The sequence below is a fragment of the Trichinella spiralis genome (genome assembly GCF_000181795.1).
Source record: "Trichinella spiralis strain ISS 195 chromosome Unknown Scfld4, whole genome shotgun sequence".
Lineage (NCBI taxonomy): Eukaryota > Metazoa > Nematoda > Enoplea > Trichinellida > Trichinellidae > Trichinella > Trichinella spiralis.
The window spans coordinates 5,749,654-5,771,530 of NW_003526943.1; the positions used below are offsets into that span (position 1 = coordinate 5,749,654).

Consider the following 21,877-nt stretch of genomic DNA (forward strand, 5'->3'; position numbering starts at 1 on the left):
AATTTAGCCGAGCGTTGTATTCAGCTTGCAATCGAATACAGTTCAAAAGCAGCTGTTTCCGTCTGATTACAGGTGGCTTTGACAAGATACAATAAATATATTTCAGTATCTTACAGGGTAATATATGAATGTTGTTTGTTTTGCTTGCATCTTTATCATTTGTGACAAAGAAAGAAAATCTGATCCTCATTTTGTGCACTATTTCTGTTGATCTAGCTTTTACGAATATATTTTTTCAACTTGCTACACAATTTTCAAGTGCTTTTATTAAAAAAAAAGCACGATAAATTTGTACAGAAAAGTAATTTGAATCAGAATATTGTATGATCAACAACAAAATAAGGACAAATGCTTTAATGGTCATTGTAAAAATGGTATTATTGTTGTATCTTTTTAAATAATTATCTTTAATTTAGTGAGTTTATGCTTTTCTTTATTATATTCTATATTGCAAATCAGCTTTGTTTGCTCAAAAAAAGAATAAGAGAAAGTTGATTGAAAAAGAAAGCGGGTAGGTGTGGGAAAATTGGATGACCTGCTTACGTTGAAGCAATCGCGGACGCGCACCTGGGTTAGAGTCCAAGGGCATCGACCGTAAGCGGACAAAAGCAGGTAGAATTGTTTATGCATAGAACGTGGTCTTGGCACGTGCGCGGCCGAGGACAATTCACTGACCAGCGGTCAGTGTGGGAGCCGAGCTGAGGTCAGACTGGGTCACCCCCAGCTGCGAGCTTTGTTCGTAACGATTGGCTTTTCGCACCCCGCGCTACAATCATACTGCTGTCATCAGACATGCTTGCCGACGTCTTTCCCACAATTTGTCCGCTTTCTTGTGTTTTTTCTTTTTGTTTTCTTTTCATTCTTCTATTCCACTAGCTTATATATATATACAACGACCGATAGACCGATTTACTTATTAATGTGCGGTTTTTGGCAGATATCCAGTACTAAGATGAAGTGTCCGTTGGAAAGGAAACGTTTCAACGGTCGAGAGTGGCTTTTCAAACGACTTTTGCACTGCTTGGAAGGCGACGTGAGAGGTGTGGCAATTGTTGGAGAATCTGGATGCGGCAAAACGGCTGTCTGCTGCGAGCTGGTGTGGCCCAGCCGAGCCGATACCGTCCAGCGTATTCTCAACGAACGCCTGCTTGCTTATCACTTTTGCAACGCATTCGAAGCGAGCAGCTCGTCGGCTGGTCAATTTGTGCTTTCACTGGCATCACAGCTTCTCAGCGCCAAGCAGTATCCAGTCATGGACGAATACAGACAAATCGTTACAACCGACGAACGCAAAGCGGTCTGGCTCCAAGATGTTGCCGCATGCGAAGCGTCGCCGTTGCAAGCTTTCGGGGCTTTGATTGCGGAACCGTTGGCGAAGTTGCAAAATCTTCACCAACCCGAAGACAGTTCACTTTTTCTCCTCATTGACTCCATGCACGACCAGTGCGATCGAAGTGCCGCCACTGGTGGAACCACCCCATCGGAAACGGTCACCATTTTGGACTGCATTGCAGAATTTCAGGTATCAGAAAATTTCTTTTCTTTTTTATCACACTTTTTAATGAATAAATAATAATATATGGAAAATCATTAAAATTTTTCACTAAAATTTTTATTGAAAAAAATTTCAATATTGTAAAAAGAGAATCATTGAAGTAGATGATATTAAAAATTGAAATTTCATTTACATCCATTATCAAAAAAAATAATTATCAGTATATTTTTTTAGCAATCAATATTTTTGTTTTACATTATATTATGAACAAAGTTTTATATAATTTGTGAGATTGCATTGCGTGCTTAATTTTTGTTTGAGTTTAAAAATATTTTATAAACATTAATTGAATGCAAAACATTTCATAAATGTGTTTTCGTATCTCCAACTGCTAAATATTGCACGAATAATATGTGAGCTTTTGGTATAAGCTGCTGATAAATAAACTTTCGAATATTTTTTGAAAAATTTGTGAAGAATGACTTTTGTAGCTTTTCTGTTTGTCAACTGAACAAGCTGCAGCTTATAATTTGAAAAACAATTCTTTTCTACTGAGCATATTTAAGCATATTTTTTTGTTATAACTTGGAATTAATGACGTCAATAAGGTAAAGCTTTCCATTCGTCTAGTAGAATAGGAAATATTCGACATTTGATACTTTCGCGCGTCTTGAATTCAAAAACGGCAAAATTGAAGCAGTCGGTGGTTGTGGCGTGTTTTTATTCTTGACAAATGACGATCAGCTGCTTTTTTTCTGAACTTTTCCATTTTATTCGAGTAACAATTGGCAATGTTTTTGCAATATCTGCTAAATCCGAATTTAAAAAATACCTATAATTATTTACGTAAAAATTTGCATTTATTTTTGCTATCATATTTTCATTTTCAAAGATTGAATTGCATATTTTCCGAGTGGAATTTTTTGTCTGAATAGTGGATGCCAAATTGTTTGTACTTTTCTGTTAGTCAAAAGCTTTCTTTTTAGCAAAAGTTATCATAAGTTCTTGTTAACTTGAAGTAAAGTGCAGAGAAATAATTTAGTGTTATTAATTGTAAATATTTTAAAAGTTTGGTAAATTTGGGAAATGTTTTAGAACTAAATACAACATGAAACATTCCCAAAAATCTCTATGGCCATTAATTAATTAGATCAATTAGATGCATGCAGTACTGTTTGTTTTCGGCAATATTTCAAATGTTATTTATTATCTTTGCTGCATGAAGTTAATGATGAAAATTAATTTTTTGGCATATTTCAATAATTAATTAATTGAAATAGAAATTGAAATTGAATGAATAATTTAATAGTTGTCAGTGTTTGTTTCAGTTGTCATCTATTGATTATGTTTAATAGATAATAAATTGCAGAATATTGTTTGACGTTTTTCTCATGTATAAAGTGCATATTAAAATTTAGAAATGTAACTCAATTCAATTGAATGCCGTTATAATTTGCAGTTACTTTTTCATGCTCTTTCTTTCATACAATGCGAAAAATAATTTTTTTTCCAATTTAATTTTAAAGGAAATTCTGCCAAAGTGGTTGTTGATTGTATGCACGTCACGCCGTCAGTGCAAATGTTTGGCTAGAAAGTTGTCTGGCTTTCGACGAATCACGTTGGACGACGTGGAACGGCCGCAGATTGCCAGCGATATCCAACGCTACATTTTGCATCGTATGCAACAAATGCCGGTGGATTTGAATGGACAAATGGACGATTTGGTGAAATTGTTGACTATCAAAAGTGACGGCTGCTTTTTATATTTGGAAATGGTGCTGGACGCGGCTGCGGATCGTTTCCTTCTGTTACGTGATGTTTGTCAAGTTCCGGGCACGTTGAATGGACTTTACTTGTGGATGTGCGACCGGCTGTTCGACACTGAGCAGCCGTATACGACAGTGCGGACAATTTTTAGTGTGCTTTTGGCTAGCCGGCAACCTATAAGCCTGCGTCAGCTTTACCAGTGCGTCTGCACAGCCGACACGAGCTTGAGTTGGGCACAGTTCTTGGTCGCGGTGAAACGAGTAGCTCGGCTTCTGTGGACCGATGAAAGCATGTGCTTGTTGTTCCACAGCAGTTTTGCCGACTGGTTGACAGATGTGAAACATGCAACTCCAAAATACCACTGTCAACCGCTAATTGGACACGGTTGTCTGGCGATGTATTATTCGTACAGGGCAGCTCGTCTAGGTGCCGGGGAATTGGTCAACTTTGCCTATCATCTGAGTCGACTGGCCTCTTCCGGTTTGTCGTTTGAACAGCTGGCGTTGTGGATGCTCCAATGCGGTGCCAAGGTAGATCGACTGGTGCTCGCCAGTCCAATATCTGACTCGCAGACTGAACGACTGTTGGAGCAGGCAGGCGCCACGTTGACCATCGCTGGCCAAGGCGAGGCTACTGATTCGCCAATGTTTCTGGCGGCCAAGTACGGCCGGACTAGGGTCTGCGAAGCATTACTGGATGCCGGGGCCGCGGTCGATCAGCCGAACCGCGACGGTTGGACGCCGTTGAGGGTAGCGGCGCTGGGTGGACACGTCAACACAGTTAGCTTGTTGTTGCGTCGGGGCGCTGTGGTCGATGCCAGACCGGCGGACGGTCGGACAGCATTGCGCGCTGCCGCATGGGCAGGTCACGAACAGTGCTGCCGGTTGTTGCTGAAAGCCGGCGCTGATCCCAACTTGGCTGACAGTGACGGTCGAACGCCACTCATCACCGCCGCTTACAACGGTCACTTTAAGGCGGTCGAAGCTTTGGCATCAGCCGGTGCAGATCTGAACCACACGGACCGGGACGGCCGAAACGCGTTGAGTGTGCTCATGATCAACGCCCAGTTTTCAGCACCGCATCTAGCCGTTGTCCAACTCTTGCTTAGTCTTGGTTCAGAGGTCGATTCGCAAGACCGCCGCGGTCGTGGCGCGCTCCACTACGCTGCCAGGGAAGGTCTACTCCAAGCGGCCGATGTGTTGCTCGACCACGGAGCTGACACTGACCGTGAAGACGACAACGGTCTGACGCCGCTGATGTTGGCAGCCTCTTTCGGACGTCGAGATCTTCTCAGGAGACTGATCGATGCTGGCGCTGCTTTGGATTCCATCGATTCCACCGGCAAAACGGCTCTGTCTTTAGCGGCCGCCCACGGGGACCCGGGCACAGTGCAATTATTGATTGAAGTGGGTTTGGATGAGTGGCACAAAGATCACAGCGGCTGGATGCCGATACATTATGCAGCTAGTGAAGGCCACGCCGTCGCCTGCTTGCTACTCTGCGAGCACAATTTGGACACGGTCAACGCGACTGACAAAGAAGGTCGACATCCATTGCTGCTGGCTGTCGAAGAAGGCCACGCTGATGTCGTCAACGTGCTCTTGCAATGCGGAGCCGTGGTAACAGCACCGGCATTGGACGGCAGAACAGCTCTGCACGCAGCCAGCGGACGCGGATCTGCGGACATGTGCCGACTGTTGTTGCAAGCTGGGGCGCTGGTCGACGCAGTCGATGTCGATGGTCGCACCGGTTTGTACTACGCCGCCTTGGCTGGACAAGTCAGCTGCATCAGTACACTGCTCCAATACAACGCTGACGTCGATGTCGTCGACACGCAGGGCAGAGGCCCGTTGCATGTGGCCGCTTGGGTGGGCGATGAGTACACTGTGCAGCTGTTGCTCGAATCCGGCGCCTCGGTCGACCGACGCGACAGAGACGGTCGAACAGCGTTGATGGTCTCTGCCTGGAGATCGCACACCAATGTTGCTGAGCGTCTACTGGAAAACGGCGCTGATCCAAACGCCCGTTGCGCCGAAGGGGCTACCGCACTGAGCGTGGCCGCCCAACAAGGCACTGATTCTTTGGTAGCTTTGCTGCTGCGCCACAATGTTGATATGGAACTGAAAGATTCGTACGGCAGGTCAGCGGCAGACGTCGCCCGTCTGCAGGGTCATGAGAAAATAGCTAGCTGGCTAGAGGAAGCTTCCGCTGACAACATTAGACTGGGAACCACGTTGAGCGGTAGTTCGAAAAAATCTGCTGAATCTAAATCTAGCAGCGGCTACCAGTCATTGGCTCGAACCGTGGCCACAGTCCCGATTCACTATGATTCCGCCAACAACAACAACAGCAACGACAGCAACAACAACAACAACAACAACAACAGCAACTGCTGTTCAGGTCCGCATCTGTTCGACATGGGCAGCTTTTCTGGATTTTCACTGTTTGACGAGCACAACTCGACTGACGACGGAGAAGAGCAGCTCGAACAGGCACAACAACGTCTCATCCACGTCGCCTTAGAACCGAAGTTGACTGTCGGCGAGCGGCTGAGCAACGCTGCTGTTGCTGATGTGAACACGATGGAAATGACCCGCTCTTCAATAAGCACTACTGAATCTGACGAGTTGACCACGGTCGATTGGCACGGCTGTCGACAAACTGCCCAACGTGCAAGCAAACGAAACCTTATCATCACTAATCCGCTCTACCGTCGCAGATCACCTTGATGTATATATATCTTTTTCTCATTTCAGTGATTTTTCTTTTTCTCCATTTGTTTTTTCTTATACGGTGACTTTTAATAAATTATTTTGTTTTTCAATTGATCAATTAATTGTGTTTATTTTATTCTGAGTGAAATTTGTTAATTTATAAATTCAACAACTGCATACAATATTATATCATTTAAAAAGAACAATATAATTTTACGAATGTGAAAAATATTATTTATGTATATTAAAAAAAAGTCTCCGTAAATATCTGGGAAAATACGCATTTAATAAGATAAATGACGAGTATTAATAAACATGAAAATTTGACACTCAGGTAGAGTTAAAAAGTGCATGTAACGTACAGGTAAAGTAACATTAGTCGACGTGCTGCTTTTTTATTGGTCAGATGAGAAGTTCACCACTTTAAACCATAGATTACTTTAAAATTTCGATAATTAAAGTGCGTACTGACAAAGTTAATTCAGTCGTGCGTTTTCTTTTCCAACGAGTACCCGCTCTCTTGGTGTGAAAATGTCTTTTGATTCACATTTTTACGAAAAACTTCCAGAAGAGTTGACTGAAGCGGAGGTGAGACTGCTGCAAAACTCTCTGCTGTCCATTCGTCTTTCTCCGCCAGGGACGAGAATAAAATTTAAGAAGGATGAGCTGATTCGTCTGATTGGTAACGCCATTCGGGTCTTCAAATCTCAACCGATGCTGCTGGAGTTGAAAGCGCCAGTTAAAATAGCTGGCGATATACACGGCCAGTATTTGGACCTTTTAAGAACTTTCGACCATTCGGGCTATCCGCCACAGACAAAGTACCTCTTCCTCGGTGATTACGTTGATAGAGGTGTGAATTCATTGGAAGTAATCGTTCTGTTGTTTACATATAAAATTCTGAATCCAAACGACATTTTCTTGCTACGAGGCAATCACGAATGCAAGGCTCTTAATTTGATTTATGGATTTTTCGACGAACTATCAGCTCGCTTTGGTACTGATGATGGGGATGAAATTTTTAATTGGTTTCAAGAAGCGTTCAGCTGGATGCCAGTGTCAGCATTAGTCAGTGGAAAAATTTTGTGCATGCACGGAGGTTTGTCACCTGATTTGAAAAATCTGAAACAAGTAAGTTGTCTTTTTTATAAAAACTTTTGAAAGATTTGCTTAAATTTCCTTTTCTCTACTGCTTAAATTGAAAATATACTGTACTGCAAAAACTGTAATTTTTTGCAAATAATAATCAAGTTATTTAATGAGTAAATTGTGATTGTAGTCTACTGTAAAATGTGATTAAATACTTTAAAACTGGACGGTTAGTTTTATTGATCAATCAATAAAAATAATTTTTCATGCTTTCAGTTAAACGAATGCAATTTTTTCAAAATATTTATAGATCAATAGTTTGAAGCGTCCAATGCCATGTCTGGACTTTGGTTTGTGCTGTGATTTGTTATGGTCTGATCCAGACCCAGGCCATAAGGGATGGGCAGAAAATGCACGTGGAGTGTCTTTCACATTTGGTGAAGACGTTGTGAAAGATTATATCGAAAAATTTGACATCGATTTGATTGTTCGCGCTCATCAAGTAAGTAAATGTTCTTAAATAACTGCAATCTGTACCATTATCATCACAATTTACATTTTTAAATTTAAGCAGTACAAATTTTGACCTTTTAAATTATTTTAAATTGAAATAATGATTTGTATTATTTAAAGTTTAATTAATTTTCAGGTAGTTCCGAATGGATTTGAATTTTTCGCTGACAAGCGTTTAGTGACAATTTTCACCGCTCCGAACTACTGTAGCGAGAGTTACAATTCAGGGGCCATTTTGGTTGTTGATGAAATTCTGCAATGTCATTTTGAAATTCTACGTCCTGACGAATCAGCAAAGCCGGAATACAAGAGAAAATAAGCTGCTTTCCTCATTTGTCACATTCAAAAGTTACTCATCTATTCACTTTCAATGTGAATTACACTCAGTTTTTTCATATATCATCTAAAATTTCATTCAGATCATTCATTTAATCATTTAAAATTTCATCCTGTAGATGTCTGTAATGAATTATGGGAATTTTGATTCACATTAATATAAATAAATTTGATAAATAAATTACAAAAAGTTTTCATCATTTACGCTGAAAAAAAAGCAACAACCCACACCATACATAATTCTGCACGTACTATATACCAATGACATCGCCCATGCATTGCATTCGAATCGATTTTTTCTTTAAAGTGCACATTAAAAAAATAAAACAACGGAATGTTTATTTATTTATTTATTTTTGCTTATTACAAGTGAGATAATCGACCGCATGCACGTTGAAATTAAAATCAGCGTGAGTTATTTTTTAACGGTCCCTTCCTGTTGCTCAAATACCGGATACATTTTCATTACATCTGACCAAACAACTTTGCCTGACGACAAATCTTCCACTACAGTTGGTAATTCAGAAAGCTATTGAAAAGAAAAAAATATCCAAAATGACAAAATAATAATAATAAGGTTAGAGTTTTAATTACCGGAACTCGAACTTGATGCATCGTATCTCGTTCGCGCAACGTAGCTGTGTGAGGTTCCAATAAGGAGTCAAAGTCGACAGTTATCGCGAATGGTATTGCAATTTCATCTGTTCTCGCGTAACGTCTACCAATTGATCCACTCGAATCGTCCACTTTATGACTGATGTTCTTACTTCGAAGAGCATCCGCTAAAGCAAAACAGATTTTTTTTAATAAAAAGCACCAATATATCCTTAGATACATACACAAATGTTCAACAAGTGGATCAAATTTTACATTTGCACTCAATGGTAAAATGCAGCATTTATACGGTGCCATGATTGTGGGAACGGAAAAATACTGAAAATGAAAAATTTGCATAATATCTTCAAGTTGACAAATTCGCTGTTGCGTACGGTTCGTTGTTCGTCATTGTCACGCACACGAAAACTGTGCTCGAAAATTGCATACAAAACGCGCCCTATTCCAAATGATGGTTCAACAACCGAAGGGACAATTTCTTCCACGTGTTCAGCTTTCATGTACTTTTCTATTTTACAAATATTATTTTCCAATTCAAAGCATTTGTCACCTAGGTCGACAATGGCATGCCTGAAAAACAAAATAAGAAAAAAAAACTCTCTCTCTATCTCTATTTATTCATATAAATGAATTGTGAGCAGTTTCAAAATAGAAAAAAATAACAACAACCTTACCCAGTGCTTTCAAATTGCTTCTGCAAATGTAAGCATGCTTCTTTGTCGAGATTTTCCAAAGTTTTGATTATATTCGCACCGTCAGCTTTGAACTTCAACCAAATCGAACGCTTGTCCGGTACACAGCGTACCATTTCTACTTGTCTCGGTTCAGGCAAACGCTTCTCGGCTACTAGTCGAACGCCTGTAGCTTTGCTGTGCTGAGTTAGATCGTAGCACGATCGATCCGCAATGCCAACACATTCAATCCATCCCTGGATAAGTGAGGAAGAAGAAAAATGAAATTCGACCACGAAATTAGTGGATATAAATAAATCATCACATGTGTTGTATAGCATTCCGCATCCCAACAGTCGGTCGCGTAATGGGCCATTTCGTTAGACATGTGTTGCCTGAATCGAAGTTTATTCGGATCCACGCCCACTTTCAGCAGAAACTGATATACTCGAGCAATATAATAACCCAAAGTTTCATTGGCAACCAGCTTCTGCAATGTGCGAGTCGTACAAGCAAATTTTTAAGCAAAAAATTACAAATTGCTCATTACATCACGAACGGCTTCACCAATTGTTAAGCACGACGGTGGATTGCCCTCTACCTGATTGCATGCGGAAAAAAATACCATTCTTTCGTTGGCAACACGATGAAATTTTGGATGGGCCTTTTCTGACGGATCGACAAAATGTTCAATCTCTGCCATGGTAAATTCTCTAAAATACTGTAAAGCAGTGAACAGATATACTTCTTTTTTAAATTGTACAACTCTCCTACCTAACCCGAATTAAACCTTGCCTCGGGGAAATTTCGTTTCTGAAACTGTTGCCAATTTGAGCAGCCGCAAATGGAAGCTTACCTTGGTTAAACTGCAGCAAACGTTTGAAATTGACAAAAATTCCTTGCGCAGTTTCAGGTCTCAAAAAACTGAAAACAAATTATGCCCCATTGTAATAAATTGATTCTTCGAACAACAGTTGAACTTCAAAAATCACCCTCGGCTAAGACCTGTGGGTCCAATCTGTATCCCAAACATCAAGTTGAACGGTACAGGTTCAGAAAGATTATTTCCAGTTGTCGGAGATTTTATTTGAAATTTCTTGATAACGTTAGCTATATCTTCCCCTGAGAAGCCATCAAGCTGAAAAGCACGGTCAATCAATCATTCAAAATACAAATGCAAAGCTTTACCCATGTATCAACAAACCCTAGCTAATATGTCGGTTAGCTCTTGACAAGTTTCCAGGCTCTTTTTACTGTTCAACACTTTCTCCACGTGCGCTGAAAAAAATATATGCCATGAAATTAAATTTAAAATAAATTCCAATTATAACTTACCTTTGATCAAATGATCCGCACGAAAACATTCGCCATTTATCACATCTTTCACCATGTAATCGCAAAAACGATCCACATGTCCTGAAGCCCTGAAGTGAAAAATCAAACTTGAATAATAATTTCGAAATTGAAACAAATAAATATTACATCAAAACTTGTTCCGGAGTAAGCATTGAACAATCGACCTCTAGCATATTTTCTTCAATTATAAAGTGATTTCTCCAAATTTGTAACAAATTTGCTTTCATGGCACATCCAACAGGTCCATAATCATAGAGTCCCGTTACACCTGCAATTAGAAAAAATAAAACACCGCCGAGCTATCAATAATCTGATTTGCTTCACTTACTGCAGAAAAACCCACTGTTATTTTTTAAACTGAATTTCTAGTTAAACTTTCAATAAACTATTTTACCGTATGTAGGGATAGTATTAAAAAAACTTGCTCATAAATAAAACTGTCCAATCGAATTTCCATTTACAATAAGCTAATTTTCTGCAAGAATGTAAAGTTTGATAAATTATAAAATCTAACCATTGTAAACAATTCTTAATTTAATGTACCAAATAAAATTAAATTATAAAATTTTTTTAGTTTTTTCGATTTACAGTAAAACGAACTTGAGTGCTTTATACTGTAAATGAAAATAACACAAGAATCACAACACTGAAATGAATGATTTAAGAAGAAAAACGAGGCAATTACATATATATATATATATAATGTATTTGTGACGAACATGCAGTTTATTAAACTTTCGGCAAGAAATAACATTGTAAAAACAAGCTCACTGTAACATAAATGTTGCCAGTGTTTACCAGAGGGACAAGAATGCAGTACAAACCTCCATAAATGGCAAATGACTGATCGTAGAAAAATCTTCTTTTTAGCAAATCTTCCATCTTAAATCGATCTACTTTCATGATATTCGACGCAAATTCTTGCTCCTTAAAAGAAAATTAAATTTTTAAAAGTGCTGGATGAAAAATATCGTACTTTTTCCGCAATGCTTTCTTTTGTTAGCTTAAGTGCTTGTATTGCCTTTTGAATTTCTGCGGCAGGAGCATTTGTATCTTTCAACTTCTGCACCGTATTACCCTGTGATCAACGTATTTCAGTTCAAATAAAATAATGCTAATCAAGAAACATGCTGAAATGATACGTACTTTCTATTATACCGCAGAGTTAACAATAACAATAGTTATAAATAGTCATTTATATTTTTATCATTGAACAACCATAATACAACTACACTTTTCAACTTTATTATAATCAAATTGTTTCTACTCTACAAGAGCTTCCCTCTTTACAGATGTTACTTTAATGGGATTTTGAATTAATATCTGTGCATTTACTACTAATTCCTTTTCGATCCAATTTATTTAAAAACCTTAAAAATGGCTCTAACTTGGTTGTTAATATAAACTTCAAAAAATTCAATAAGAAAGAATAAAATCAAATCCTGTTTTAAAATTCACCTGTTCTTTTGCAAGTTTACGAAGTGGTACCAATACTTCCTCAAATGATGGATTTTGCATGTTTTTTATTTTTAATGATAAAAGTACTTGTCGTTTTCTACTAAATTTCTCCTTTACAGTAAATCTACGACAAATAAGTTGAATATTTGCCAACACACCACATAAAGGCCGCATTCACCTGATTTACTGTGACGAAATAAATTTGGAATGCAAGTTCGAAACTGTATTTGCTGCTTTTCAAAGCTGTATTTTATTTAAAAAACATTAAACTACAAAATTGCCATCTTTAATGTATTATAAAAAATGAAATTTATATTTCAAACATTGAGCAACTAATAATTAATTGTAATTTATGTTGCACTTATGATACTGCTTTAAAGTTTAATTTATTCCACAATCAGAGCAATAAACTGAACGTCTTCAAAATATTCTCTGAGTCACAGAACAGTTTGAAATTTTTTCCGTACTCTAATTTCTTGTATATTTCAATTTTTTAATTCCATTTGTCTGTGTTCCCTATATTTATCAGAATGTCCAGTCATTGACTTCTCAAAACAATCGAGAGTCGACAACAAAAGCCAAAAAACAATACCAATTGCAAACAATCATTAAGCAATGAGATCAACATACCCGCAAGCACAAACAAATGGTTGGTAATACAAATCTGACAAAACAGTCTGTCAAATAATGCATTATTCCGACATCAGAAATTTCCAAATCATACTACCATAACAGAATCGAGAACAACAGTATTCATTCTGCTCTTAAATGGAGTAGTAATCATTATTAATACATATTTCAAACAATAAATTAACTTAAAAACATATGTAAATATGGATTTATGACAGTTACAAAGTATGCTAAATGTACAAAAAATATTCTGCTTAAATCCGCAAAAACTAACCATTCTTCATTCTTCAGTCTATATGTACAGCTTTTACAGTTGAAGCTTATATAATAGCTGCTGTTAGTTTCCTCTGTCGTTTGTCAACATAATATTAAAAAAGTTTTCTTAAACACATGGACAGCAGCATTCATATGCAAGGAATAATGGATCATTAAACCAACCTCGTTGTGTTTTGATAGCTTGAAAAAAGCAAATTCTGTTTAAAGTCAATACATGAATTTTAGAAATTTATATTCATAAACAAAATTTTTAATGTGGAAAAATTTCTCCCCGGCCGGGAATCGAACCCGGGTCGCCCGCGTGACAGGCGGGAATACTCACCACTATACTACCGAGGATACGTATACGATTACCTACTTAAATCCTTAAGAATTATGAACATGTTCAATAAATTTAACGCACACAAATTTTCGCTGTGCTACATCACCAAGGCTGAACAAAATACAAGCCAGCTTTATATTAAACTTTAAATAAAGTAACTTTTCAACTATCTAGTAAATTTGCAGTCTCTATTTTGTCAAAAAACCCATTAATTATGAAAAACATTATAAATTAGCAATAAGGGGAAATCACTATCACTATTTGCAAATTACTTTAATTTTCATATCAAAACTTTACTATTGAATCTTTTAGAGTAAATAAATACAAAAGTAAAAAAACTGCCATCTATTTATTGTTCATCATTGATTATTTTGTTAGAAAATATTAAAAAACAATTTAACACAAACAAACACAAAATATCAGAACTGCTTTTATTTTAATATCATCAGAGATGAACCAATAAGCAGTAAAATCATTCAATTCATATTTTGTTGAATGAGACAACGTCCACGCTCTGCACCTTAAAACGGAATTGAAAAAATTAAAATTTGCACAAATCACTGTTTACCAAAATATGCTGAAAATAATACGACACATTTTGTTAGCAAAGCATAAATACAGTCATTTCTAATTGTAATTGACTGCATGTTTTTTTATGCTGAACTTACCAACTCATCAAAATTTTGTATGTCCGTTGATAGAAGGTCAACAGAAACTTTTTCATCATGGACAACACAAGCAATTTGCAACTTTTTAATGCCATATCCAACTGGAACAAGTTTAGCTAAACAGTTATTCAGTTAATTTTAATAAAGTATAATTTTAAATGCACAATGAACAAACAAACATTCTCCCCAAAGAAGGCCATCCATCTTAATACTTCGAACACACTTCTCCAACTCGTTCATGTCAGTTTCATCACTCCAGGGCTTCACGTCTAACACAACGCAACTTTTAGCCACCGCTGCTGGTTCTAAATATAAAATAAATATGACGGCTTTTATAAAAATAACAATCAATTAGCAAACTTTTAGATTTCCTCGCTTCATAAGCTTTTAATACTTCTTGACGAATTCGCTGTTTCTCTTCATCCTTTGAAAAGTAGAAAATAATAAAAATAAAGTTAAATGGATTTCATTAAAATTAACTTCTTCCTCATCTGACGAGCCGAAAAGATCAATGTTTTCATCCTCATCAACCTTTTCAACAGCTGAAGATTGAGCATTCGATTTACTATCTCCAGTTTTCACAGTTTCAAGGCGCAATTCTAACTTCTCAACACCTTCAAAATAAAATGCATATACATTTTTAAATACATTTATAGACAGAATGTAAAACCAACAAACACACGTTCCAACAACTTTGCATGCGCAATTTCCATCTGAGAGAGACGAGAAAGAAGTTCCTCAAATTCGATAGACTTGTTCTTATCCCCAACCTATAAGAAATTTACTATAAACTAATATATATTGGGCATATTAAACAAAAAAAATAATAGAAAATCAAGAAAACTAAAAAAACACGCAAAACAAAAGACAATTACTTTCACAGCTTCAATGTGATTGGACATTTTTTTACGCCATTCACGAATATCGTTTACCATTTCATTGACAGATGAATTAGCCTGTAACTTTTTTAACTGAACCTTTTTTCTACAAATCTTCCCAGATCACCAAAATATAAAGAAAATAATGACGTCATTAAAAAGGCATGCAGTTCATAAATTAAAATTCAAATCCTCTCACCGTCTATTTATTCTGATAATTAGATTATATGAAACAAACGAACCTTTGCAATCTGTTTCGCTTCGCATTTGTTTCGATCAATCCAAATATGCTTGTAAACTTCAAATAAACACTTTGCGTCCATTATGTCCTAAATAATGGAAAAATAGTGGATGCTAATCGCAATAAAAAAAACTTCAGAAACCCCAAAAAGGTGCTACGTGTGAACAATACGGCAAAAAGTGAATGCACTGAATATACTGTATTTACAGTAATATTTCCAAAAAATTATTTAATCAGCAATATAATAATTTTGCCTTTGTATTAAAAAATGTAATTAAAATGTTATTAATTTTCATAATCACATTTTTTGCTTGATGTTTCATTAATACTACATCGTGGTTAAAAACTGTGCTCTATCACTTGATTTTTTTACAGATTACTGTAGGGCTTAGAAGTTGTATGATAGATTGTCAAAGTTATATTTGAATCAAGTGAAATTGTTGATTGCTTCACATATTTCTGAAATAATTTTATCGTGTAATTTTTTCTTAGATTGAAAGTGATGATACAGTTCGTTTATGTAGCGCTATTTTGAAGTTTGTATTTTTATTTTTGTATAGAAACGCATGACATGTCTGGAGAGGTAGTATCATTTGCGGATGCGATAGGCAATGTTGAATTGCTGGATGAAATTCCTCTTCCGGATTGTCAACCAGTTGTTGAAGCATTGCCACAAACTTTGCGTTACAGAGCAAATTTTGATGCTAACTTTGAAGATCGATCTGCGTTCATAACCGGTATATCTAAATATATTGAAGAAGCGACAAGACACGCTGAACTTGTAAAGTGTTTTATTTATTTCGCATTAAAATTTAAAATCAGAAAAGAGTTTTAGAATGAAATTCTATTAGAAGGGGAACGTCATGCTATTAATCTATACACTTGGCGTTGTTGTTCACGAGCTGTACCGATGGTAAATCTTATTTTCTTTATTTTTAGTTTGCTTTAATTTTATAAATTGAAGGCAAAATCAAATGAACAACCAAATCGTGCTGAAATTTATGACAAAATTGTGGAAGTTCTTCAACCTGAAGTAAAAAAATTGCTTCAGCTGATGTATTTTCAGGTTTGCATTGGTAACTTTGTTTCAGCTGTTGCAGTTATTGTTTGTAATTATTACAGGATCGCGCTACGAAACGTTTCTGTGAAGAGGTGAAAAGATTGAGCCATTCAGAAAAACGAAAAGATTTTGTTAGTGAAGCCTATTTGCTTTCTCTGGGAAAATTGATCAACATGTTTGCTGTATTGGACGAACTTAAAAATATGAAAGCGTCTATAAAAAATGATTATTCTACATATAGGAGGTAAATGAATGCTATATTGTTATTCACATTTTTTTTGGCTTGAAATTTTTATTGGTTTGTATTGCATTACTTTAGCTAAGGAAGCACTTCATTGCAACTTGTTATAGTAATATATGTTATTAATAAATTTTACTTGAACATTTATTCCATTTATTTGGTTGTTGCAAAATTTAAATTGATAGTTAATTTTCAGAATAAGTAGTGTAAAATTTTGAAATTTCTGGGATAGATTGCATTAAATTGCGAAAATTGTAAATCAGTTTTCTGTAATATGGTGTTTGTGCAATTAAAAAACAATTGCATCACTTGTTTTTGCTTACAGTTTGCTATAAAAGCGGGATTTACAGTAAAAAAATTTTTTTGAATAGATTTTATTATAAAGTTTCTAAAATTTCAAGATCATTAGCATATATATATAGAATTATCCAAGAGGTTTTGTGTTTTATCGAGAAATGTGATTCTTTTTTAGAGCTGCACAATTTCTACAGGTTATGTCTGACAGTCAAACTTTACAAGAGTCTCAGAATTTGTCAATGTTTTTGGCTACTCAGAATAAAATCAAAGACAGTCTTAGGAGTCAACTTCAAGCAATTGAAGGTTATGACGAACTGCTGGCTGACGTGATCAACATTTGCATGCATTTTTATGAAAATCATTTATATGTGACACCAGCGGAGAAGCACATGCTTATCAAAGTAATAATAATCATGTAACATTGTTTTATGATTTTTATCTGATCAAAGTATATCTTACGCATAGATCATGGGATTTGGAATTTGTCTTATTGATGACAATCAAGGGAATTTGATAAAATTAGACCAGAAGAAACGGTTGATCAATTTGTCCAAATTGGATCGTACTTTCAAAGTGAAATTTTAAAATTTTTATTTCACTATTTGTTCATTATTGTTTGTTTAAATTTCAGCAACTCGAAGTTGTTCCACTGTTTGGGGATATGCAAGTGATGCCGTTTGCTTTCATCAAACGATGCGCATCTTATGAAGCATCCAGATGGCCATTGGCCAGTGTGGAATCGACCCACTGTCCAATAAACATTGTTGAATTGTTGCGCACTTTTCGCGAAGAGCACGACGAATTCGTCACTCGATTGGCTCGAATTCACAACAAAGTTATTAATTAAATAATTGATGTGTGTAAAAGAAAAAAAATTTAATTTTTCAAATTTTACAGATTGCAGTTTATGACAAGAATGTTGTTAGAAGTGTTGATGAAAATCGTCATTTGACTGAACTGGCACTGCAAGGCTTGCAATTATTGTCCAGTTGGACGTCGACTGTTTTAGAATTGGTATTTTGCATATTTATATGATTGAATGATGATAATAGTTTTTAATTGTTGTTTTTTCTGATTATAGTATTCTTGGAAATTGCTTCATCCAACTGATCCTCATCAAAGTGCCGATTGTCCACCAACTGCTGAAGAATATGAAAGAGTAATTTATAATCATTTTTTCTGTATGACGTTTAAGCATTTGAAATTTTTAGGCAACTCGATACAATTATTCTTCCGACGAAAAGTTTGCCATTATTGAAGTTAGTTGGAAAATTTTCATTTTACATATTTTCTCCTTTCAAGGAAAAGTATAATTTTACGAGATTTCTGTAGATAATTTCCATGGTAAAGGGACTGCAATCTCTGATGGGAAAAATGGAAGCCGAATTTCAGTTAGCTATAAGGAAATCTGTCTACTATGATACTCAGGAATTTGTGCAAATTACTCTGCGAGAACCGCTACGAAAGGCGACGAAAAATAAAAAAGAACTAATACGAACGTAAATAATAATATATGACATAATTATTAGCCGTTTGTTGATTATTTCCAGCATCTTTTTTTAAATATTCTAGTATTTTGCAATCTGTCAGAGATACAGTTATTGATTCGTCAAATGCACCGGAATTGTATGAAGATATATACGGCACACGTTCACGGCGTGATACGGGAAGCAATTCTGTGGAATTTCACATTGAACCACGTGCCGTTCCACCATCTTCTACGCAGGTATTTTTGTTTAATGTATAAATAAGTGTAAATAATTGATAATTTATTGCAGCTTTACATGATGAGAACAATGCTTGAATCATTGGTATCAGATAGGAGCAGCGGTCGCAAAACGATTCGTAAAGATATTGATGGTCAACACTTGAGTATAATTTCGGAATTTTTGCGCAATTCACACTACTGGAACGCGTTGCTTAATTTTAATGGTATTATCTTTTGTAATTTAGCTGTTTGGTGATTTCTTTTTTCAATTTTTATTTGTAGAAATGTTAAGCATGTGTTGCGACATGTCGCAGTTGTGGTTCCGAGAGTTCTACTTAGAAATGACCATGGGTCAACGTATTCAAGTATTTTTGTTTATTCGTTTTACTGATTCGTTGCATTCAAATTTCTTTAATATGTCGTTATTATTACAGTTTCCAATAGAGATGTCCATGCCGTGGATTTTGACTGATCATATTTTGCAGACGAAAAATCCATCTTATATCGAGTATTGTTTAAAAATGTGAAAAAATTATTTCATTTTTATATAAAAAGTATTTTCAGATGCATTCTTTATCAGTTGGATCTTTACAACGACAGTGCAGAATGTGCGATGACGAGATTTGAGAAGCAATTTTTGTATGATGAAGTTGAAGCAGAAGTGAATCTCTGTTTCGATCAGTTTGTTTATCGCTTGTCTGTGCAAATATTTTCTCATTACAAGCAGCTTGCTGCTAGGTATTTTTATTATTTTTTGAAGTTAACTTTCAAATCGTGTTATTTTTATTAATGCTATTTTAAGCATGCTATTGGACAAGCGATTCAAATCTGACTGCAGCATGCATGGAGTCAACGTGCCTTTCGTATTCAGCACACGTTATGAAACGTTAATGAAGCAAAGGCATTTTCAAGTAATTTTTAATCAATTTGGACGGTTTTTGTTTTGTGGTATTTTTTAAAATGTTATTATTATTAATTTCATTTTTCAGCTTCTTGGTAGATCGATTGATTTGAATCGACTGTTGACACAACGAATAAACGCATTTTTTCTTAAATCGCTCGATTTGGCTATTAACAGATTTGAAGCCACGGCTTTGACTGGCATTGTGGTAATAAAAATATAATAATAGCAATATGATGTTGTGATAATAATTTGTCTCATGAATTATTTTATCAGGAATTGGACGGTTTGATTCACGTGAACCGACTGTGTCATAAATTGCTGAAAAATCACTTGCAAGGTTTGACAGATTTTGATGATTTATATCAAGAAGCAAATCACAGCATATCGGCTCCGTATGGTCGTATTACGTTGCACGTTTTCTGGGAATTGAATTACGATTTTCTGACAAATTATTGCTACAATGGATCCACTAATCGGTAAATTATATTAATTTTTAAGTTTTTTTTAATGATTAACTCGTAATACTAGTCAGCTGTTTGAGAATTTAAATACATTTCTTGTATACGACGAATTCGTATTTTTTGTTGCTTTTTTAGATTTGTACGAAGCAGGGCTTCGTCAAATTCTGCTTCTGCTGCCCAACGTGACAAACCACCGCAAGCTTCAGCTTACTTTTTTTGGGGAAGCAAGGTAGAAGGATTATTTGGCAAATGAATGCAAATTTAAATGTTTCACACATGTTGAGATTGTTTTCAGGCATTTAATACAGCATTCAGCAACATATATACAATGTATTGTGGTTTTGTTGGCGTGCCGCATTTTCAGTAAGTTAATGTGTAGTTTTGTTTTCGTATTGAAGTAAATTGCCGCACATTATATAAAAATAATTATTATCAGCGCAATGGCTAAGCTGCTCAAATACAATGGCATAGCAGTTATTTTAGAAGAATTGCTCAAAGTGAGCGAAAATTTGGTAAGATCCGTTAACTTGATTTTTTTTGAAATTGTTATGAAAAATTTATATTTATTAGCTTCAAAATTCTCTTCTTCAACCGTTGAAGAGTGTGGCTAAGCTGATTCCCAAAGTGTGTCGCTTGCCTTTGTACGATTACGGTTCTCCAGGTTGGAAAGCGATTAATTTTACTTAATTCAGTGGAAATATTTAAATTGCAAATTTTAAAACAGGCGTACTAGCATTTTATTATGCTCAGTTGAAAAATTTAATTCACAATAATGACTTAAAAATGGAAATATTCCAAGCCTGTCGTGAAATGGGTAATTTGATGTTGTTCTGTCTGTGGCTAGAAAAATCACTTGTATGTTGTTTTTCAAAAGATTGCAATTAATTTTTATGATAGATCAGAGAGAATTTTAGAGTCAAGAGGAAGTGTCCGATTTGCTTCATGCGGCTCCTTTTCAAAATATTATTCCTAGACCGTATTGTAAAGGTAATTGAAATTTTTTTATAAAATTTTTATTCGACAGTTCATATTCTTCTGGAAATAGAAAATGAGAAACCGGAAATGAAGATTAAACGATTAGAACAAAAATATGCAAATTTGCATGTTTCGAATATAATGGAACGTTATGGTTCAGAAAAGGTATTGTATTTCAGGATGGTCCTTTTTCTTAGTGTATATTTTAAAACGTTTATTTCAGCAAGCATCCATTGCTCAGGACTGCGATTTGTTGACCAAAGAGCGTCTTTGCTGCGGTTTGTCCATATTCGAGGTAATATTGATGCGCATAAAGAGTTTTCTTACTGATCCAATATGGTCTGGCTCCATGTTGCCAGCCAATTCTGTAATGACAATCGACGAATGTAGTGAATTTCATCGTCTCTGGTCAGCTTTGCAGTTTTTGTACTGCATGCCACCACGTGAAAATGAAATTACTGTCGAGTATGAGTTGTATTTTTTTTTTCTAAATCTTGTCTTATACATACATATATATAATTTATATTGTATTTCAGGGAATTGTTTGGTGAAGGGTTGAATTGGTGTGGTTGTGCATTAATTGTTTTGCTTGATCAGAGGAGACGATTCGAAATTGTCGACTTTTGCTATCACATACTCCGTGTGCAAAGAGTGGATGGCTGTGATGACATTGTTCCTGGCGTTGGTGTAATGTGTTTTTTACTTTATATAATTATTTTGGATTTTATTGAATTTTGTTTTGTTTTATAGCAGCTAACACGAATGGTTGAACGAATAAGAGTGTTTCAGATTTTGAATGGATGCATTTTTGGGGTCATTTGTAAATATTTACGATTTGGCGACTTCAACGACACTGTACCAGCCGAACGGATAAAATACTTTCAACCGCCTTTGAAACAAGCAGTGATCTCTTCCTTGCAATGAACTACATATTTCATTTTATGAATATTCATTTTTCATACAAAAGGAATATATATGATAAAAGTATATTATTAAATATGCAATGTTTATTGCATTAACTGTATACATATTTAATTGACTCCAAAAAGATCGCGATTGTCTAATTGGAATAATATATGAGTAAATTATTCTTTTCTAGTGATGAATTCTTTTTGCATTTAAACTGTTTTTTTGCAGATTGCAATACTTTTGATATGACTGTTGCATGTTGTAATATTGTCAATTGTAATTGTTTTGTTGAA

At 35.7% G+C, this 21,877-nt stretch overlaps 6 protein-coding genes and 1 non-coding gene across 7 annotated transcripts; 2 read left to right on the forward strand and 5 right to left on the reverse strand.

The window, feature by feature from the left end:
- Positions 1-909: 909 nt before the first annotated feature.
- On the reverse strand, positions 910-1,220 carry Tsp_01422 (conserved hypothetical protein). The gene is made up of 2 exons (XM_003377181.1): positions 1,160-1,220; positions 910-1,061 (listed from the first exon to the last, which is right to left on the reverse strand). The coding sequence occupies exons 1-2, from the start codon at positions 1,218-1,220 to the stop codon at positions 910-912; spliced, it is 213 nt and encodes a 70-aa protein (XP_003377229.1).
- A 1,889-nt stretch (positions 1,221-3,109) lies between these two features.
- On the reverse strand, positions 3,110-3,606 carry Tsp_01421 (hypothetical protein). The gene is made up of 2 exons (XM_003377182.1): positions 3,349-3,606; positions 3,110-3,232 (listed from the first exon to the last, which is right to left on the reverse strand). The coding sequence occupies exons 1-2, from the start codon at positions 3,604-3,606 to the stop codon at positions 3,110-3,112; spliced, it is 381 nt and encodes a 126-aa protein (XP_003377230.1).
- Positions 3,607-5,018: 1,412 nt separating this feature from the next.
- Positions 5,019-5,957, reverse strand: Tsp_01420 (hypothetical protein). The gene is made up of 2 exons (XM_003377183.1): positions 5,644-5,957; positions 5,019-5,424 (listed from the first exon to the last, which is right to left on the reverse strand). The coding sequence occupies exons 1-2, from the start codon at positions 5,955-5,957 to the stop codon at positions 5,019-5,021; spliced, it is 720 nt and encodes a 239-aa protein (XP_003377231.1).
- Positions 5,958-6,507: 550 nt separating this feature from the next.
- Positions 6,508-7,897, forward strand: Tsp_01419 (phosphoprotein phosphatase 1). Its single transcript, XM_003377184.1, has 4 exons — positions 6,508-6,564; positions 6,634-7,107; positions 7,376-7,567; positions 7,715-7,897. Exons 1-4 carry the CDS (start codon positions 6,508-6,510, stop codon positions 7,895-7,897), a joined length of 906 nt encoding a protein of 301 aa, XP_003377232.1.
- Positions 7,898-8,329: 432 nt separating this feature from the next.
- Positions 8,330-12,188, reverse strand: Tsp_01418 (glycyl-tRNA synthetase). Its single transcript, XM_003377185.1, has 14 exons — positions 12,015-12,188; positions 11,533-11,634; positions 11,381-11,483; positions 10,683-10,824; positions 10,536-10,624; positions 10,405-10,478; positions 10,193-10,338; positions 9,975-10,124; positions 9,751-9,913; positions 9,526-9,690; positions 9,204-9,457; positions 8,819-9,099; positions 8,509-8,696; positions 8,330-8,443 (listed from the first exon to the last, which is right to left on the reverse strand). The coding sequence occupies exons 1-14, from the start codon at positions 12,186-12,188 to the stop codon at positions 8,330-8,332; spliced, it is 2,145 nt and encodes a 714-aa protein (XP_003377233.1).
- A 999-nt stretch (positions 12,189-13,187) lies between these two features.
- Tsp_01417 lies at positions 13,188-13,259 on the reverse strand. Its single transcript has one exon. It is a non-coding gene; the product is annotated as a tRNA-Asp (tRNA).
- Positions 13,260-14,933: 1,674 nt separating this feature from the next.
- On the forward strand, positions 14,934-21,599 carry Tsp_01416 (cytoplasmic FMR1-interacting protein). The gene is made up of 31 exons (XM_003377186.1): positions 14,934-14,938; positions 15,168-15,237; positions 15,522-15,543; positions 15,590-15,810; positions 15,865-15,942; positions 15,994-16,062; positions 16,152-16,333; positions 16,803-17,028; positions 17,259-17,462; positions 17,525-17,641; positions 17,709-17,786; positions 17,839-17,886; positions 17,960-18,126; positions 18,200-18,353; positions 18,406-18,559; positions 18,618-18,700; positions 18,770-18,843; positions 18,900-19,073; positions 19,138-19,246; positions 19,325-19,444; positions 19,513-19,715; positions 19,836-19,929; positions 19,996-20,063; positions 20,137-20,212; positions 20,271-20,361; positions 20,425-20,555; positions 20,615-20,687; positions 20,725-20,840; positions 20,899-21,140; positions 21,212-21,362; positions 21,426-21,599. Exons 1-31 carry the CDS (start codon positions 14,934-14,936, stop codon positions 21,597-21,599), a joined length of 3,774 nt encoding a protein of 1,257 aa, XP_003377234.1.
- The last annotated feature ends 278 nt before the right edge of the window (positions 21,600-21,877 follow it).